The following is a 19,793-nucleotide window of genomic DNA, read 5'->3' on the forward strand; positions in this document are numbered from 1 at the left end:
GTAGTAAAGCACTTTTTATAGCATGTAAAAAGAAAATGTAAAGTTTAAATCACTCTAAAGTAGCTTTGAAAGCTAATGTTGTAAAAGTAACTTGACAGAAGAATATGTTTGTGCTTTCTAGAACTAACATTGAGCATCTCTAAGTCCCTGGCATGATTCAGGGAGTAATGTAATAACATACTCAACAGGAAGCATTAAAGTCCCCTTTTACAGATGAGGTCTGTCAAGCCTCAAATCTTTTTCTACTGAATCACAGTGCTGCTTTTGTCTAGCAGTAGATCTCAGCCCAGTGGTGGTTTAGGGATGGTTTTGGTTGTCACAATGACAGGAGGTTACTACTGACATTGATTAGGTGGGGACCAGAGATGTGATACGCCAGATAGTCTTGCACTGCAGGAATTTTTCTGCCCCTATTTAGAAACATACTGTTAGTATCTTTGTACCTTTTCAGTCCTGCCTCAAAGGTGAGGAGAGGTTAACCGTGCAAGCACATTCATCAACTGTGCTATACACTGTTATTTCTGTTACTTTTTTTTATATTGCTTTTCTTCTATATTTACAATACTTTAAAGAAAATGTCCTATTGTTCTTCTGTCAGGCCCCGTGAGGGGGATAATAAAGGGGTGGTACCCTCTTTTTGAAAAGTTGATTGATCTAAAATCATTGGTTTAGTAATAGGTGCAATAAGTAGTATTTGAATTCACTGCCTTTTCAATGGTAATAATTTCCTCAAGCGTATAAAATCTCATCACAGTTTAACCTGTTATCTTTATAATACAAAAGTACTTTTCAATTAAGATGTAGAGATGAGACATATTTTTAAATAAGAAACTTTTAAAAACTCATACAAAGCATAAGATCTCACAAATATTGGCTCCTTTATCCAACTAAATCATTGAATATTTTTGGCTTTCTCCTTATATATTAATGGAAAGACGTTTTCAGTAATCTCACTAACTGGTGACTAGAGATGAATGCTGAGCTATTTATCTGTCATACTGTACAACAACATACCTACAAGTAGATAGACATTTGTAAATAATGTGGTGACAGTTTTGGAAATGTACTCAGGGCTATTCAAAGAGATTTGAAATTTCATTTTTCTTTGAAAAGAGAACTGTAGGAATGCAAAATTAGTTTTAGTTTTCTTTGATCCTCTTAACTCTAGATCTGAGCTACATCCTATGCATGTTTAACTTTCTGAATTTAACTGTATTCTTTTGCAGCCCCCTCAATTTTATTTTTCTTCAAAACTTGTTCTTCTGTCCATTTAGTGAGCTCTACGTGCTGTCTTAAATTCCAGTTCCCCTTTCTCTTACAGAGTGTGTATATCTCCCTGCACTGAGTATGACTCTTGCTCAGAGTATACATGTTTTAAACAACATGGCCCTGAATATACAAGCCATCTTCTTCACCTGGTGCTCAACATAACAGTTTTGCTTCAGTAATTGAGGAGAAATTGCCTGTATTGAGCATATTTGGGAGATGGCAGAATATGTTCTGCAACAGTAACTCCCTAATCAAAGAAAATTGATTAACTGCCATTTTTGCCTTATTATCCTTACTTTGGAAACTCAGCAAACAGTACAATTCCATTACATTTTACAGTGGTGTGATTTGTGGTATGGTCATTTATCACATAGTAAGTTAAGAGAGTTATTTTGGGGTTGGAAAACTGGGAAGGGTGAGAGAGAGTTCTTTCCTTGTTCTTGTCTGTATCCTTGACCTCTCCTATCTTTTTGTTTTCCAATCTCAAGATAAGGCAGAGAGAGGATGAGTCTTACAAAATGTTTTAAAATACCAAAATGGAGTTTTGGGAAGGGTTTTGAGAGAGATCAGGATTTGACTACCCTTTACGAAAGGTTGGTGGTGGAAACTGTTGGTAGACTCCTCTAAATGCACATGCAGATTTTATCTTAGCAGGTAATTTTACAAAATGCTTCATTAGTATGTATCAACAGTCCCTTTCCTCACATCCTGTGCTCCTCCCAGCACTACTTACTATGCATTTTCCCCTCATCACGTAATTTTTCAGAAATAGATTTTGCGAGTGCATGTACATTTTCCACATAGAAAGCAAACTCAGTGGAAGATGCAGAAGTTGGTAACAAATAGAGCTTTATAATGACGATTATTCAGTTATTCTAAATACTAATTATTGTACAACAGTGAAAATTCGTGTCTTTCCCATTTAGTTCAATGACTTCTTGAGCATCGGCCATGTTGAAGACATAGAACCTGAAAGATGGAGAGTGGTGTGGAGAGAGGGGAGCTGGAGTGAGAGGGTCTAGTGGAGAAGAGCCCCCTCCTAAGGCTTTCTTTTCGTGGAAGCCCACAGTACAGTGTATTGAGGTGGCCTGGAGTAATGTTGTGAATAATGAAACGGACTTTGATGCTTTAGTTCATCAGAGCTGACATATGCCGAGGCAGCTGTGTCCATTCATGAAAAGCTTGTTTTCTTGTCTGGTCTAGGATTCAAGGAAAAGACAGTAGAAGCCACAACTAGATGGAAGTACTGCCTTTTTTTCTCACTCTTGTATTAACTACGTGTCCGAGATCTATGCATAAAAAGATAATGTTTGGATGAACATAGTTTTGGCTGGGCTGACCATGCTTCCAATTTCCCTTGGATAGTTTCACTCTATGCCTGCTGTTCTTGTATTACGCCTGGTTAGCACCCCCTTTCACTCTCAGAGGGGCACTCGTATAGATGATAAATTATACAGACACTATATTTGTAGTCCATTTTCATTTGTCATTGAGAGGATAATAGCCATAGACACCTACTTTAAATTCAATTATAACTCTTAAACCTTTTTAAAAAGAATATTTTAGCTATAATTTTTTGTTGAATTGTAAGATTTATAATGAAATATATAAAAATATACTTTCACATCTGTATTTTACTTATCGTTTTGTGGAAATACTGAAAAGCTGAATTGAAAAAAAACACGGAACAGAATGAGGTCGTTAAATACTAGATTTTTGTGGGTCACTTCTGTTGTTTAATAGCGCCAGTTTTATACACAGTTCTGAAGGGATTTTTTTTTTTTTAGCTTATTATACCTAAAAAGATATTGCTTTGTTGGCATACATAAAGTGTTTGTCAGGACTTATAAACATTCTAGTTGGCTTTTTTGGGCATTATCCTTTTTATGGATGCAATAGCCAACTTTGCTTTGGTTCCAGACATGTCCTTGCCTTGGTTTTTAAAATTGGCTGTGGTTAAACATTTCAACAGTATAGAAATTAGTGAAATAAAAAGTAAAAAGTTCCATTTCAAAGCCCCTTTCTCCATCCTCTTTTCCAAAAGTCACCACAGTTTAGATTTCTTTCTTTAAAAAAAAAAAAAGTATGGTTTATGAACAATACGTCAGAAATTTCATTTAAAATTTGGTGGTAAAGCAAGTATTGAGGATTATTTTCTAAAATGTTTTATTCACTGAGCTGAATCATCTTTGGATCATTATTTTTAAATGATTTGAATTTTGGTATTTAGATAATTTGGCCTCTGCCAGTGCTTTGAAATGATAATTTTGTATTTGTCAACATGCTTTTCACAACTGCAAAAATTAGCATGAGGTCACAGATTCTGGCTCCTAAAATAAGTCCAACTGTAAAAAAGGCAGAATCTAAATCATGTTATATTATTTCTTCAGTCTAATGATGATGCTTTTAGACACTTTTAATACAAAATCAGTAGAATAAGAGCTGCAGAATCATGAGTTGAATGCTTGACATATAATAGGTATCCCATAAATACAATTTTTCCCCCTCTTTTTTCCATGCTCTTTAGGTGGAAAGCTTCCCAACAGGCAGTGAAACAACCTTAGAAACAGAAATTTTATTTTTTATTCTAATATCTCCCTATTAAAAATGACTTTTTTTCCTGTTTATCATTAGTAATTGCATTTTCAATCCTTAAAGAAATTTTTTAGGACAATTATTCTTACTGGCCAATTTTCCCAGGGCTCAGTGTTGTTCAGATCACTTGATACTGTTTTTTCTTTTGTATGTGTGTGTCCAACTGTCCATTTCCTAAACTTCCATCCCAAGTGGAAGCTCTGTATGTCTGCAGTTAAATAGTAACTGTCCATTTCCCCCTTCTCTTAGCCACTGGTGACTTCTATTTTACTTGTATCTCCATGAATTCGCCTGTTTTGAGTACCACGTATAAGTGGAACCGTGTAATATTTCTCCTTTTGTGTCTGGCTTATTTCACTAAGTATGTCTTCAAGGTCCACCCATGTAGCATGTGTCAGAATTTCATTCTTTTAGGCTGAATAGTATTCCATTGTATTTTGTTAATCCGTTCGTCTGTTGGTGGAGATTTGGCTGTTGTGAATAATGCTGCTCTGAGCATGGATGTACAGATGTCTGCTTCAATTACTGCTTTCAGTTCTTTTATTTGCGTATTCAGCACATAGTGGTGGAGTTCCTGTGTCACGGGGCAGTTTTATGTCTGACTTTGTGAGAAGCTGTCAGACTTGTCCACGGTGGCTACGTTGTTTGGTTTCGCATCGCCGTGGGCACCGCTGTGCATAAAGGTTCCCATTTCCCCACATCCCCGGCTGGTTGCCTCTTCCTTTTTAATGTGAAATCGTGTCTCACTGTGATTTCATGTGCAGCTCCCTAATGATGCTGAGCGGTTTTTCTTGTGCTTTCTGGCCATTTATATACCTTCTTTGGAGAAATGTCTGTTTTGAGTCTTTTGCCCATTTTTGAATTGGATTATCATTTTTTTGTTGTTGAGAGGTAGGACCCCTTTATATATTCTGGATATTAATCCCTTATTAGATACATCCTTCCGTTTCTATCAGGTTAATTTCATCCAATTAGTTAATTAGTTCATTTTATATATTTTTTCTTCTCTGGAAATTTTATCGGGTTCTTTTTTGTATACCACTTCTTTCCTTTGCTATGTTGATGATTCCTTGTACATCCTTGATCATACTTAAAATAGCTTATATAATTTCCACATTTTCATTTGACTGAGTTTTCTCCTAGTTAAGTGTCACTTCTTCCTACTTCGTGTCACATCTGGTAATTTTTGATTGAATGCTTAGTATTATGAATTTTATATTGTTGAATGCCAGGTTTTGTCATACTCCTGTTAAAGAATATTGGACTTGATTCTGTTAGAGGTTAGGCCTGGATCAATTTTATTCTTCTGTGGCTTGTTTTTTAAGCTGTTATTGGATGGATTTAGGATAGTCTTTTGGGATGGTGTAGCCCCATCACCAAGGCCTAAACGCTCTGCTGCAAGGACTGTCCACTTTGGTATGAGCTCTGACAGCTGTGTGAGTTTTGGGAACCCTTCAAAGTAGAGCTCTCAGTCACTTTTTGTCCAGCCTGTTGGGCAGCAGACCTCAGTGGACCCATGCAGGTATCTAGCACTCTTTCTTCATATAGCTCCTCTACTCTGTCCTGCAAATTCTAGCTCCCACAGCCTGCCGGAATTCTGATTTCTGTCCCCTCAGTTCAGTAAGATCACCACCATCTTCCTGGGATCAGCTTCTCTGTGCTGAGATCCAGAAACTGCCTTTAGACAGAAAGCCTATTTCGCTACCTGGAAAGTGCCCCTGGGTAGAAAGCTGAGGCAGACGTCTGTTTATCTAATTTGTGTTCTTTCTTAGAGATCATCATTCAGCGCTACCTGTGGCCTGATGTCCCAAATGTATTTTAAATATATTTTTCCAGTTTTCTAATTATTTACAACAGGAGTGTAAGTCTGGTTCCAGTTATTCCATCGTGACTGGAAGTGGAAGTCTTGGTCTGTCATTTTATTTTCAAAACTTTCCATCTAGAATTGGCCCAGAATGCCTTATCTATGATCGTTAAGGAAGAGAGCCTGTTAATTTTGTTTGAAAAATTTAAAGGAACTTTTTAGTGTACAGTTTTTCAATTGTGTCATTAGTAAGAATTAAACTTCTCTACCATATTCTCCCTTTTGTATCATAGTCTATTGCCTTTTATAGTTAAGGGGAAAAAAAGTAGAATGTACTACTAATTGTTACATTTCTTATTTTTTAGACCTAAAGATTGTCTTCGGTCTATTATGAGGAGGGTGAACCATAAAGATCCTCATGTTGCTATGCAGGCTCTGACTGTGAGTGGTTTCATTTCAAGATCTAACGCAAAATTGTCTACCGAAATTGAGCCCTTTTAACTCCCTATTTTATTCTTTTAGCTTCTAGGAGCGTGTGTATCAAATTGTGGCAAAATTTTTCACTTAGAAGTATGTTCAAGAGATTTTGCTAGTGAAGTAAGCAACGTATTAAACAAGGTAAGGCACATTATTTCTAGAAATGAATTAGCACTGTCTTCTTTCTTCATATATTTTATTCAGTTCTTCACATTTTAAATCACAAAGGACTAGTCTGTGCTTTTTTTTTTTTTTAACTCTTTCTAGGCTACGTCTGTCCATGTATACGTCCATGTTAGGTTTTGCTGAAGAGACTACACATTTATGTAACTTGGAGATTTGGTTTTGGCCAAGCCAAATTAGAATATATTTAACCTCTTTTCTTCACCATTCCTTTCTTCTGATGAAAAATATGTGTATTTCTCTGAATAAGAGGTACCAGTTTACTCTAGGCACAGTTTTTATAACCATTTTTTTTTTTTAGTCACAGAGGTCATCTACTTAACTGAATGTAGAGTTAAAAATTCAAATCCAGCAATTTAAGGAATTTAAAAAATTTAATTTACTAAGTAATATGTGAGTTTTCTCAGTAAAAATTCATGCATTCTAAAGGTAATTATTTCTGGCCTTTCTGGGGGGGGATAATTATATATAAAAAATGTTTTAAGTGTTAAAAGGGAAAATGCTTCATGTTTTTTGGAAAAAATGAGTATTTCCAGATTTTAGTAGGAAATAGTACATAAATAAGTATTTAAAATTCTGTACTCCTTTTAGAACATGGTTATGTGATAATTTTTGCCTGTTCTGCTTTATTCAGTTATATTTAGGTATTTTGTGCTAATTATTTACCATTCTTTTGATGTCCTGAATGTCCATCAAAATGTACAACGGTTTATGAAGAGATTCTAATGTAGTATTTTCCTTAATTGAAGATTTGTACTCAGTATTTAGTAACGTGAACAACTTTAAAAAGCAAACAGTTGCGTATAGGAGAAAGAACTCTTTATTTTTCAAATATTTTACAGTGAACATATTGATTTTATACTTAAGGGGGAAATGTTATTTTGAAGAAATGAAGTTTCCAGGAATATCGGCATATAGTAGACCTCATGCCAGGCCTCAGATAATTAAGTAACTGGGTAAAAACACAGCCATGCACATTAAAAGTCAGGAATTAGGAATAAAGGAATTGTACTATTTATTCTCTCTTTCCAACTTAGTTTTCATTGGTCTGCAAAAAAAGAAAACAAACTTTTCTATGTCTTCCTCATAGACAACACTTGCTTAGTTGCAAAATACTCTGAAAAGTCCTGTCTTTCTGACCTCCAGAATAAGTTACTATATATCTAATGTCTTAATATGTTATGAGGTATGTGATGGTATCATCTATTTTTTTTCATAGTGTGGAAATAAAACTAGTTTATTTCTGGTAACTATCTGTATTTTCTTATGTGTCATCTATAGCTAGGGATAATTTATGATTTAAAAAGAGATCTGCAACACTTTTAAGTTTTATATTTACGGTATCTGTATTAAATCATTTGCCAGGAAATTAGTGCTTTTTTATTAATTTTTTTTCTCTGTTTTTAAGGGTCATCCTAAAGTGTGTGAAAAATTAAAGGCTCTTATGGTTGAATGGACGGATGAATTTAAGAATGATCCACAACTTAGTCTAATATCAGCAATGATTAAGAACCTTAAGGAACAAGGTGTTACATTTCCAGCTATTGGCTCTCAGGTATTTTATATAAATTTGTGTGTGTTCTACAGTTCGTTTCTCTAAAGTAGCTATGTTTATTTGAGTTTTTCCTCCAAACCCAGGTAGTTTTTAATACTCCAGAGGAATTTTTGTTAATAATCTTGCATATAAAGTTGCCAGAAAAATATAGTGGAATGTTAATGTGTTCCAACTTCTATTTCCCCACTGTTTCTCCTTCTTTATTAATGAATTCATTTAACGTTTTTGCAATTAAAAAATTTTTAATATAATTTTAATAATACAGACAAAATTGCTTTATTAGGTAATACTGACATTCTTGTTAAATGCTCTTGGTGCTGTAATTTTATCTACAAAGAATGACAGCTCAAAAATCAGGTTTCGTTAAAATTTAAGGATGTGTTTAGAGGTTCTTTGGATTATGAAATTTATGAGCACCTGTATTAAAAAATGGTAGGGAGGTAAAAGGGGGTCATTGGGAAGAAAAATTCCCCTTAAGAGCTGACCAGCACGTACGTGTCTTCTTTCTTTTTCCTAATAAATATGATTGACTGAAAGACTTAACTTGCCTTAAAAAAAAATTATTTATGTAATGAGCTCAATCTCTAATTTACGTCATATAGGAGGAAAAAAGGAAGATTATCTCTTTTATTCCTTTTCTATTCCGGTAACCATCCTTTAGGATGCCCAGCTAACTAAGTAGGCTTAAAGTGTGTGGTAACTTACTGCACTGTCTTTCCCCATTGTATGGCTTGGGGTAGAATATAATGAGTGATGTGAAAGCATGAGCAGAAAACTCTTAGTTGTAGAGGGCTCACATTCAGGGTTTTGACCATTTCAAGGGAATTATGAAGTGGTTCATCCAGACTTATCTAGACTTTCTTCCCAAGGCACTTCTAATTTATGTAGGTACTCTTGAGATGTGAAAACCTAGAAATATATTTTGGAGATAAAGGAAGAGAGGATATTTTTCTTCTTATTTGAAAAAATTTGGCTTATGAATAGTTTTACAATGATAAATTACATCTTTGAGAAGTAGTCATTCATAATTGATAGCTCATTTTTACTACCTCAGAATAATTTCTAAATCTGTATAATTAAGGAATAATTTTATGCAGAATAATCCAAGATATCTTATAATAAGATATCCTTGACAATAGAAGCAATGTTTAATTATCGAAGAGTAGACTCACTGTGGAGAACCAAAGAGTGTAGTTGCTTAGTGGAATGGCAGGTTCTGTATTCTGAGAACCTGTTCCAGAGCTTGTTACTTACAGTGTGGTTGGTTGGCCATCATCATCACCGCCTGGAAGCTGGTGAGAACTGTAACATCTCATTCACGGGTGGAAATGTGCCTCCATAGCAGTGGATTCATTGTGTCCATTTTAACAAGCCCCCCGATGACTCTGTTTTGAGCAGCACGACTCTTGAGGACAGCTTTCAGTGCAGGTGAAAACTGCATTTCAGTCCACAAAGGAACAAAACTGCATTTCAGTCCCTGTAAGAGAAGGAAGAAGAGTTACTGATCCATTTGATACGTAGCTTTGTTTGGTTAACCTAGAATCTCAGATAGTTGTGGGAACAGCTCTAGTGATCCTCTAATCTAATCCCCTCATTTTACAGATGAGGATACTGAGACCCAGAATGGTTAAGTGACTTGCCCAGGGCCACAGCTAGTAGTTGACAGAGCTGGAACTAGGACACAGGCCTCCTGACTCTCAGTCCAGTGTTCCTTCCACTACACGATCCTGCCTTCCGTTTGATATTGAGGTTAGTAGATATGTGTCTGTCCGGACTAGGCTTCGAAGGACAAGAAGTGGAGTGAACACTGGCAAGAGCGTTTACGTACTAATTGGTGTAGATGTGAGACTACTCTCCTGTTCAAAAGATTCAGGGTGTAGATCAGCAATAGTAAAGTTAAGAGTTACTTTTCTTTTTTGCATCTAGATTTTATAAAATATGTGAAAGCTCATTTTGTTATAGTTGCTGTCTTTCAACCACAAGAAATATGTAAAATGTGTATAAAGTAACCTATGATGAGGTAGAATGGTGATGTTTTTAATAGTAGTTTCTGAAGAGGTTTTCGTTGAAAACCATATTTGTAGAGAGCTTCATGTTTAATTAAAAAAAAAATCTATCATCTGGGATCAACTGCAGAAGTCCCTCCAAATCTTACAGTCACTTAGTTGCTTAAGCTGTTATTACATTTTAATCAGACTAGACCTTTGTTAGCATATTTTTAAAAAAGGTTCTGGAAACGAGAATTTTTTAAAGTATATTTTTTCATCCAAGTACAGAAGAAAATAATATAAAAATATTAAGAAAAGTGATACTTGAGTCACCTAACTCTTGCTGCTGTGGTTCTCTTAGCACTGACTTTGGACACTGAGGTTGAAGTGATGCTGGCACTGCTACTGTTTGACTGGTTAATCAGACAAGTAGCGTTGCTATACTTGGAACCTGATGATAGAAAGGAACTTTGAAAAGAGAGCAGTTCAGGAATGTAGGGCTTAATATAGCTTGTTTCTGCACTTCCTACTTGACCAGTAGAGATCCCTTCTCAGACCACAAAAGATCAATATGTCTATTTTGTGAAGTTCACAAATTGTGAAAAAAATTCATATATAACAATAAAGGTTGCCTCTGATGAAGCATACGTTCAATTTTCAGAAGTGTATGATAATTAAAACATTTTTATTTAAGGAAGTTTACAACTAGAGGTGGGTCAGATTGAGAGTGCTTGAAGTTCTATTCACTGAATACAAAAGCTCTCTTCTAATCAGCTTTTCTAAAAATAAATGCCTTGTGTATTTGTTTGACATTATAAATATATTAAGTGGACTATAGCACGGTATTTACTATAATGTTGAATATTTTGCCTTTCATTTACTCAACAATCATTTATGAGCTCTTGTAATATTTAGCTCCATATACCCTCAAGGAACATGCAGCCTGGTTATGGAGACAGACATGTAAGCAGAGAATTATAATAGGAGCTGAGATTTATTGCCTGTTACTATGTACTGGGCAGTGATCTAAGTGCTATGCATTTGGTAATTTGAATATTTTTTAGAGTTTCATTTTTCTTAATTGATGGCTTTGGGAATTACAGTATACATTTGTAACTTGTCACAGTCTATTTTGAGTTAATAGCGAATTATTTCACGTAAAATGTAGAAACCTTGCAACTGTAGAGAGTTTATTTACTCCCTACTTCAGCACCCTTTGTGCTGTAGTTATCACATGTATGGCATGTATCACCTCTGCATACATTTTAAGCCCAGGAGACAACGTTATATACTCTGTGATTTAAACCCTGAATGGCCTTCATTGCATCTGACTTTGGAAGCTACGTGTGCTGATTTAATCCTCATGACAGCCCGTGGTGTGTGGGCCATGGTTGTCCTCATTTCGTAGATGAGGAACTTGAGGCCAAAGGAGGCTTTTAGGCGCTCAGGGTTCATGTGTTAGAAGGTGGTGCATCTGGGGTTTGAACCGCATTAGCCTGACTCCCCATTAGCCTGATTCCCCAGCTTGCGTCCTTAACTGTCCTTAACTACCCGAATCATATAATACCTTGTTTAAAAGTGTTACCAGAGGGGCACAGAGGAGGGAAGGCTTAATGAGAGGGTTTAGGAACGTTTCACTGAGAAAGTGATTTTCAGCTGTTCACTGACTGGTGGGTTGAATCTCACTAGGAAACAATGTGGATGGAGTACAGTGAGCCAGAGGGGAGGACGTCATGAGTAGAAGCAAACGTGTGTCACAGCGTGTGTGTGTGTGTGTGCGCGCGCGCGCGTGCGCCAACAGTTTCTGGTAACTGATAGAGTGGTTGAAAAATGAGGCTGGAGTCTCATTGGCCTCGATGGCCACACAAAAACTCAGCAGCCATTAAGACTTTAGAAGCTTGTAATTCTGTAAGTGTGAATCAATGTATGTATTTATTTACTTGTACACTACCTTATATACAAAATATGTTTAAGAGGTAGAGTAATATATTGTCAAAATTAACTGCTAGTATTTTGGTTTAGAAAATAGTATAATTATTATTTTTTTTGCGGTACGCGGGTCTCTCACTGTTGTGGCCTCTCCCATTGCGGAGCACAGGCTCCGGACGCGCAGGCTCAGCGGCCATGGCTCATGGGCCCAGCCGCTCCACGGCATGTGGGATCTTCCCGGACCGGGGCACGAACCCGTGTCCTCTGCATCGGCAGGCGAACTCTCAACCACTGCGCCACCAGGGAAGCCCGAAAATAGTATAATTTTATGAGCATTTGTATTACTGTATATCAGTCTGGATTCCTAAAGATAACATCCTGACTTTTGATCTGGAAGGAAACAGTAAAACTCTTGAATAGATATTTAAAAAATTTTTAAACTGCTTGTTTTTAAAGTAGTCACCTCCTTCCCACTCTCAACCCCTTTTTGTTGAAATCTCCTCTAGTCTGTCTTCTCTGGTTTGTATAGTGTCTGCTTCTAGTTTAACCTCTTCACACAAACCTGGGAGAGTGTGGCTAGACTGTTAACCCTAAGAAAACAAACTCTCTCAGTCTGTTTTCTCCAGTTCTACCTGTTCTCTGGCTCCTTTCAAAGAGGAGGCTGCTCAGGTTCAGATTTCTTTCTTGTTCAGAAGTCTGTGGTGGATTGATGGGAAGGGTCTTGTGAGTTCTTAGATTAGTTGGGGGTAGGAAAATTTGAGAACAACTTTCAAATATCATTTTCCTTTTTTGTGTGTTAGGCTGCAGAACAAGCAAAAGCAAGCCCAGCTCTGGTAGCCAAGGATCCTGGTACTGTGGCTAACAAAAAAGAAGAAGAAGATTTAGCAAAAGGTACATTTTTAAGTCCCTGATCATGGAAAGAAGATAGGTCTCTTACTTGATGTTTATTTTCCCCCAAGATATTTAAAAATAAAAGAAATAGGAGTTCACAGCTAAAGTTGAAATCTACTTGTTCTCCTTTGTTCCTCTCTTCAGTGTCACTTTTTTCCTCTCCTCTTCCGAGGCAACTGCTATCATGTATGTCCGTTCAGTTTATGTTTCTGTAATGTTTTTACTACACTATCTATGTGTCCATAAACAATACCAAATACTTTTTTGTGTCCAACAAATTCTTTTTCATAAATAGTGTACTCTAGGTATCATCTACAACTTGTTTTTTTCATGCAACAATATGTTTGAGATCTGTTCATAATGAGACATGTATATCAAGTTCATCTGTTTTAACTGCTGTGTAATATTCCAGTGAACTAATAAATATCTGCTGTAATTTATCCTCCTACTGATGGACAGCTGGGTTTTCTGATTTTTTTTTTTTACTATAACAAGTAAGCTGCACTGAGTATCCTTGTCCACCTTCTCTTGTGTGTGTGTGTGTGTGTGTGTGTGTGTGTGTGAGAGAGAGAGATTTTGTTTTGTGGTATTGTTGGCTTATGGAGTAGGTACATCTTTAACTTTGCTAAATAGTTATAGTATTTCGTTTTCCATCAGCAGTGTATGAAAGCTTTTATTATTCACTTATTCTTTTTAGACTCATGACATTTGCTATTGTCAGAGTTTAATTTTTGTGACTCTGATGAGTTTGAAATGATACCTAATTGTTTTAAATTTTTATTTTCTTGATTGCTAGTGAGGTTCAGTCCTTTTTTGAACATTTATTAGCTGTTCTGATTGTCTCTCTTTCTGTTTTTTTTTCTAATAATGATGTATAGAACATCTTTATTTTGGATATTAATCTTTTGCCTGTTATACCTGTTATAGATATCTACTCTTGGGTTTTGGCTTACAATTTAAACTTTGATAATGGCATGTTTTATTAAACAAGTTTTAAATTTTCATGTAGTCAAAATTTTTCCTTTTCTTTTATGATTTTGGGTTTTTTTTTTAATGTCTTAAGATATTTTTCTCTCCCCCAGGATCCTGAAAGATATTTTTCTATGATAATTTTAAAGTTTTGTTTTCCCATCTGGTCTTTTATTCATCTAGAACAGAAATGGAAGGGAAGACGGGGTTATGTGTTGCACTGAAAGCAGGGTAGTCAATTCATTAAGATTATGTTACAGAGCCTGTGTGACTCATGGTGATGGCCTGTATTAGGGGAGGAGATAGAGCAGACACATTTGAAATCTATTTTGGGGGATTTGTTAGGTGAGACTTTACCATAGTTATTTCCAAATTCCAGTTCTTAGACTAATTACCTAAGAATGACCTTTGGAACAATAAAATGTAGGTTCTCAGATACTTCCTTTGGGACTCCTATTTAGTAAGCCCCCAGTGAAGGACTCAAGCTTGGGACTTTGGACTTCCCAAGTGATTTTGTTTATTATTTGGTAAACTTAAGCTACAGAAATACATTGAAAAGATGAAAGAAAATATAAAATATCTGCAGCTAAATTAAACAAAATTGATTTGAGTTTATGTCTTTTTATTACCCAGAATATTTAAAATTGTACCTGTTCAGTAAAAATAGTCATCATGCTGTTCATTTTTTTTTTAGTTTATTTTTTAAGCTCTCAGTGTGAATGAATGAATAAAACTGATGACATTATTTTTGTTCAATATTATATCAGGATATGTCGTAGTTTCCCTCTACATTATTAGAAGAAGAATACTTTTTACCTTCAGATATCTTTTTGTACTTCTTAGGATTGCTGGGTATATTAACATTTGGGATCTTTTTAAACCCATTATTTTCCAGCCATTGAATTGTCGCTGAAGGAACAAAGGCAGCAGTCAACCACCCTTTCCAATTTGTATCCAAGTACATCTAATCTCTTAACTAACCACCAACACGAAGGCCGAAAAGTTCGTGCTATATACGACTTTGAAGCTGCTGAAGATAACGAACTTACTTTTAAAGCTGGAGAAATTATTACAGTTCTTGATGACAGGTGATGGTTACTATTAAGTTGAACATTCATGTGAAAATATATAACATATTCTGTGTTTCATATTATTCTTGCTGAATGCCTTATCAAACGTAATAAAATCAAATACTGATGCAGGTAGTTTTTCTGTAGGACGGTCGGTTGCTTTGCTTGTGTCATACTGTCTGGATTCGTATTTTGTAGCTTAAGTTTTCCTCGTCTATCATTTAAATGGGTTTTATATGTCTTGGAGGCCTAGTTCACTCTATTCATTTTTGGTTCCATCTTATAATATAGATTGTTAAATAAGTAAAAAAAAAAAAGGTTAAGATTTTAGAAAATACACCAAATATATATATATATGTATATATATGGAATTTATAAGAAATACAAAATATATTGAATTAATTTATTTGCACAGAATAGCATATCAGTGTGGAACAAGTTCATTTTACATGGTGTTATATACGTTATATCATAGGGGAGGTGATACAGTGCATCTGTTTTTCTACTACAGCTTTATGTTTACTTGAAAATTAGTTGTTACTGACGATTATTACTCATAATGAAGTGCTAAAATTTGCAAGTGTTTTTTTTTTTAAGTCTTTATTTTTTTTAAAGGGAGAGCTGACCTGGCAGTTTTTTTTAAAATAAATTTTTACTTATTTTGTTTATTTTTATTTTTGGCTGCATTGGGTCTTTGTTGCTGCATGCGGGCTTTCTCTAGTTGTGGCAAGCAGGGGCTGCTCTTCATTGCGGTGCGCGGGCTTCTCATTGCGGTGGCTTCTCTTGTTGCGGAGCATGGGCTCTAGGTGCACAGGCTTCAGTAATTGTGGCACGCGGGCTCAGTAGCTGTGTCTCATGGGCTCTAGCGCGCGGGCTCAGTACTTGTGGTGCACGGGCTTAGTTGCTGTGCAGCATGTGGGATCTTCCCAGACCAGGGCTCGAACCTGTCTCTCCTGCCTTGGCAGGCGGATTCTTAACCGCTGCACCACCAGGGAAGCCTAAATCTTTGTTTTTGAGGTTGGATAAATGCATTAGGTTTTTTTGTTTCTTTCGTTTTAATATTTATTTATTTATTTATTTGGTCGCACCGGGTCTTAGTTGCAGCAGGCGGGCTCCTCAGTGTGGCTCACTGGCTCCTTAGTTGCAGCACGCGGGCTCCTTAGTTGTGGCAGGCGGGCTCCTTAGTTGTGGCTCCAGGCCTTCTTAGTTGCGGCACATGGGCTCCTTAGTTGTGGTGTGTGAACTCTTGGTTGTGGCATGCATGTGGAATCTAGTTCCTTGACCAGGGATTGAACCTGGGCCCCCTGCATTGAGAGCATGGAGTCTTATCCACTGTGCCACCAGGGAAGTCCCTGCATGTGGTTTTTAAAGATCAATTCAAATACATTTAAGATTATTCTTATAGTATCACACTTACATACTAATATGTTTTCTTGAATGGAAGAAAATGAAGTAAAGTTTGAGCTGGTTAGCTGGAAGTTGCACAAAACCTTGATCATTCATTCATTCAAAAAGTATTTATTGAGCACTTGCTAGCTTTCCTTATCCTAGGTGCTGGGGATCCAGTGGTTAGCGTGGGTACGCACCCGGGAGTGTGTTCCTTGTGAACATTTTGTGCTGTAAATGGTGTTACTGTCATGTGTGTTCTCTTGTCGGGGGGAAAGTTTCCTAATGTGTGCTAGAAAGAACACTGATTAGGAATGGAGGTCTGGATTCAGAGCCTACCGTCTATCTTATAAAGGATTCTCACGCGGGAGCCTATGAACCATTCGAAGTTGACAGTTTTCAAGTGTGGGGACCTCTGTTTGAGGGAGAGAGTTCAGAGCCTTGTACTAGATCCTCGAAGCGTTCGCCAGCCTTCCAGAATATGAGAAAGAACTGTGTGTTTAATAGCGTCTTATCTTCTCTGAGGCCTCATCTCTAATTTGTAATAATGATACATTCACTTCCTCCACTGGATTGTTGTGAGCTTCAGATCTGGTAATAATATAGGTTAAACACTATAAAAGGTAAAGATACATAGAAATAAAAGTTCTTTGTTATAGTAAAGCATTCTTTCTTGTTTCTCTTAGTGACCCCAACTGGTGGAAGGGTGAAACCCATCAAGGCATGGGGTTATTCCCCTCTAATTTTGTGACTGCGGATCTCACTGCTGAACCAGAAATGAGTAAGTATTTTCCAGCCTGTCACTGGATGATGATCCACAGTTCTCTCTAAAATTCAGCTTTCTGGAGCAGAGACTCTCCAAAGTTAGTGCCGCCAAGGTGTTTATTAAAAATGCAGCTCCCCGGTCAGATTATTTATGAGGAGTCATCTAATCATCTAAGAATTGAAATCATCTGTCTACCAAGATTATCTTAAGACAGACTATGGACTTTTCTTTAAGAAAAAAAAAAAATATATATATGTATATATATATACACACATATATATATATGTATGTATGTATACATATGTCATTGTAAAAATGCAGATTAAGAAGTGTTATAGAATTTATGCATTATGTATTTTTGGTATCATCAGTTGATGAAAGGGTGACAAATGCAGTGTAACCTTATAGAGAGTTCTTCCTATTCAAAGGTTAGCTCATTTCTCTAGTGTCCAGCCCCAAATTTGGAAGCAGTGGCCTCTTAGCAACTTAATAGCTTTCCTAAGCCACCATGTCAGATATTCAGAAGGAGCTATAACGAATCATGTCAATAACTTTTTGAGTTTCAAACCTTTGCTGACTAGGAGAAACAGACTAGAAAGTGGGGCGAAGGAGGAAAAGTGATATTACTGGCAGGCGTAATCATTGCAGGACATGTAACTGCCAGTAGTCTATCGAAATATTGGTAGGCGGTTCACTGTATTTCTAGGCAATACTGTAATGAATCTTCATAATGATGATTTTGTGGCATCAAGATTAAGTCACAACCTTCCTCTTTTTAAGGAAACAGAAATATGTTCTAATCTAGAAAGATTTCTGTAGCGACTGAAATGGTTAGAATTTTAAGAGTTTTTTTGTAAGTAAGTTGGTAAGCTACAGTTATCTTGGCAAAATATCTCATCTTTCTATAATGCCAGGTAGAAGAGATCAAAGAAAGTTATAAATCACGATCTGCTTTGGTCATTTTTAGTTTACAGGAATTTTAAGAAAAGATCTTTGTCTCAGTTGTCTTTTTATTTCCAACAGTTCTTTGTACTGAATCTCATCCAGAATACAGACTATGTAAATGTTTATACAGTAAATGAAGTGCAAGTGTCTGTGTATTAACAGTAAAGATACACTTTTCTTTGAAAACATAAAAATGCTTCTCTTTCAAGAGAAGGCTTTAATAACAGACCAGATGTTACAGATCTTTGATAAAGTAATGCCCTCTCCTAGTTATTGTTGGGATGTCTTGTGTCACTTTTATAGAGACAGATTGTGATACCCATTCCTTTAATAAAGTTCTCTTTGGTAAACTCAGAAAACGTCCTGTGGAACCTTGTTTAGATGGCAGTGCATAACGTGCTAACTTTTTAATCTGGGCTGATGGTGGTGGGGGATTTTGCTTGATTTTTGGGTTTGGGTTTGTTTTTTTTAAAATCTTGAAATAGCTGTTGGAAAGGATGGAATTGTCTTGGACTTCCATTCAAGAGGAGATCCAAGATCTCAGGTAGATAAAGTAGCCATCTCATCTTTTTTTCCCATTATATAGAAATGTAGCCTTAAAATGAATATTCTAGTTATTTTCATGTGTTTCACTCTGGACCATGTAAAAGAGAAACCAGAGCATCAGAGCTTATACAGTGGAGTTACAGTTCTCAGGCTTGGAAAATGAGTGTTAGCAAGATCCTTGTAGCATCGTTCTTTAGCAGCAAACAGAAGCCCATTTCACTGAATGTGTCAATTAGAAGTGCCTGACCTACTTAGCTTGTTTTCGTTTTGGAGAGGCAGTAAGATTTCGTGCAAGCACTGTATTTTATATATGTATATGCATAAACACATCTGTGTGTGTGTGTAAAATATTATTTATACACACATACACATAATATACACACAAACATACACATACATACAAAGTAATAGTATTAGTCCCTGAGAGAAAAAGCACTGCAAACTTGTGCATGGTCAGCTGTTAGGATGTGAAGTCTACCATGTGTTTCTTATGGGTAGCAGCCAATGCAGTGCTGTCCCAGCTTTCTGCTTGTTAATAGCTCAAGATATGAAAGCAAAAATATGTATAGCATATGGCTCTTTTTCTTCCATGAGAAAGTGAAATCAGCTGAAACTGGTTTCGTATGTAGAGTTTTACTTTATGGTGACTTGTGTGGGATGACTATATTCCTTATATTGGAAATTAACCTATTTTCCATTTATATTCTATAGCATAGGATACATAAGTGATATGACTTCTTGTTCTCGGAGTAAAATCACAGGCCAGATTCCAGTAGTGTGGGCTAATAGAGCTAGAATGATTGGCGTTCAAATCCAGGCTTTGCCGTTTATTAGCTTTCTCCTATGCAAGCGTTCTTAATCTTTCTAAGCCACTGCTAACCTCATTTACAAGATGGGCATATCTCATAGGATTGTATTGGAGCTTCATTGGGGGAAATGCAATATTCCATTAAGCATATTTAATAGTTTAATTAATATTATTTCCCTTCCTTAATTCTGCCCCTTTCCCATCCCCCGGTTCTTAATTTTTATGAATACTGATGGACTACATTGATACCAGGATGAAAAAATCCCAAAAGGAAGTTCATTCCTTTAAAGCTGTATGTGTTTCTCAGTATTACTTTGGATAAGATTAATTACTATGTTAATCATAACCTTATACTTGCTGGTTAATGTTACATTGAATCTTTTTAAAGATTGCTTTGTTGAGCAAGAGAAATACGTGCTTCTGGTTTGCAGATCCCCTAATAACCACCTTTTCAGTTGCAAGAATAATGTAACTAAAAAATACAGACTGATTTAGTGGAAAATTCAGATCCCTGCCAAGGCCACTTGTAAAGCTCTCCACTGGCCTGGGTGTCATTCCCTTAGTTTAAAAAAAAAGACTGAGTGGCGTGAGGGGAATATATAGCTAACTTCC

At 36.2% G+C, this 19,793-nt stretch overlaps 1 protein-coding gene across 1 annotated transcript in view; it reads left to right on the forward strand.

Annotated features, from left to right (window-relative positions):
• Positions 1–19,793, forward strand: part of STAM (signal transducing adaptor molecule) — a 71,807-nt gene that overhangs the window by 26,606 nt on the left and 25,408 nt on the right. The window contains exons 3-8 of the mRNA XM_060006314.1: positions 6,034–6,109; positions 6,191–6,286; positions 7,737–7,883; positions 12,601–12,691; positions 14,556–14,748; positions 16,803–16,897. Coding sequence (XP_059862297.1) covers positions 6,034–6,109; positions 6,191–6,286; positions 7,737–7,883; positions 12,601–12,691; positions 14,556–14,748; positions 16,803–16,897 — 698 coding nt within the window. The remainder of the gene's footprint in view (positions 1–6,033; positions 6,110–6,190; positions 6,287–7,736; positions 7,884–12,600; positions 12,692–14,555; positions 14,749–16,802; positions 16,898–19,793) is intronic.

This window comes from Delphinus delphis, chromosome 2 (assembly GCF_949987515.2).
Source record: "Delphinus delphis chromosome 2, mDelDel1.2, whole genome shotgun sequence".
Taxonomy (NCBI): Eukaryota; Metazoa; Chordata; class Mammalia; order Artiodactyla; family Delphinidae; genus Delphinus; species Delphinus delphis.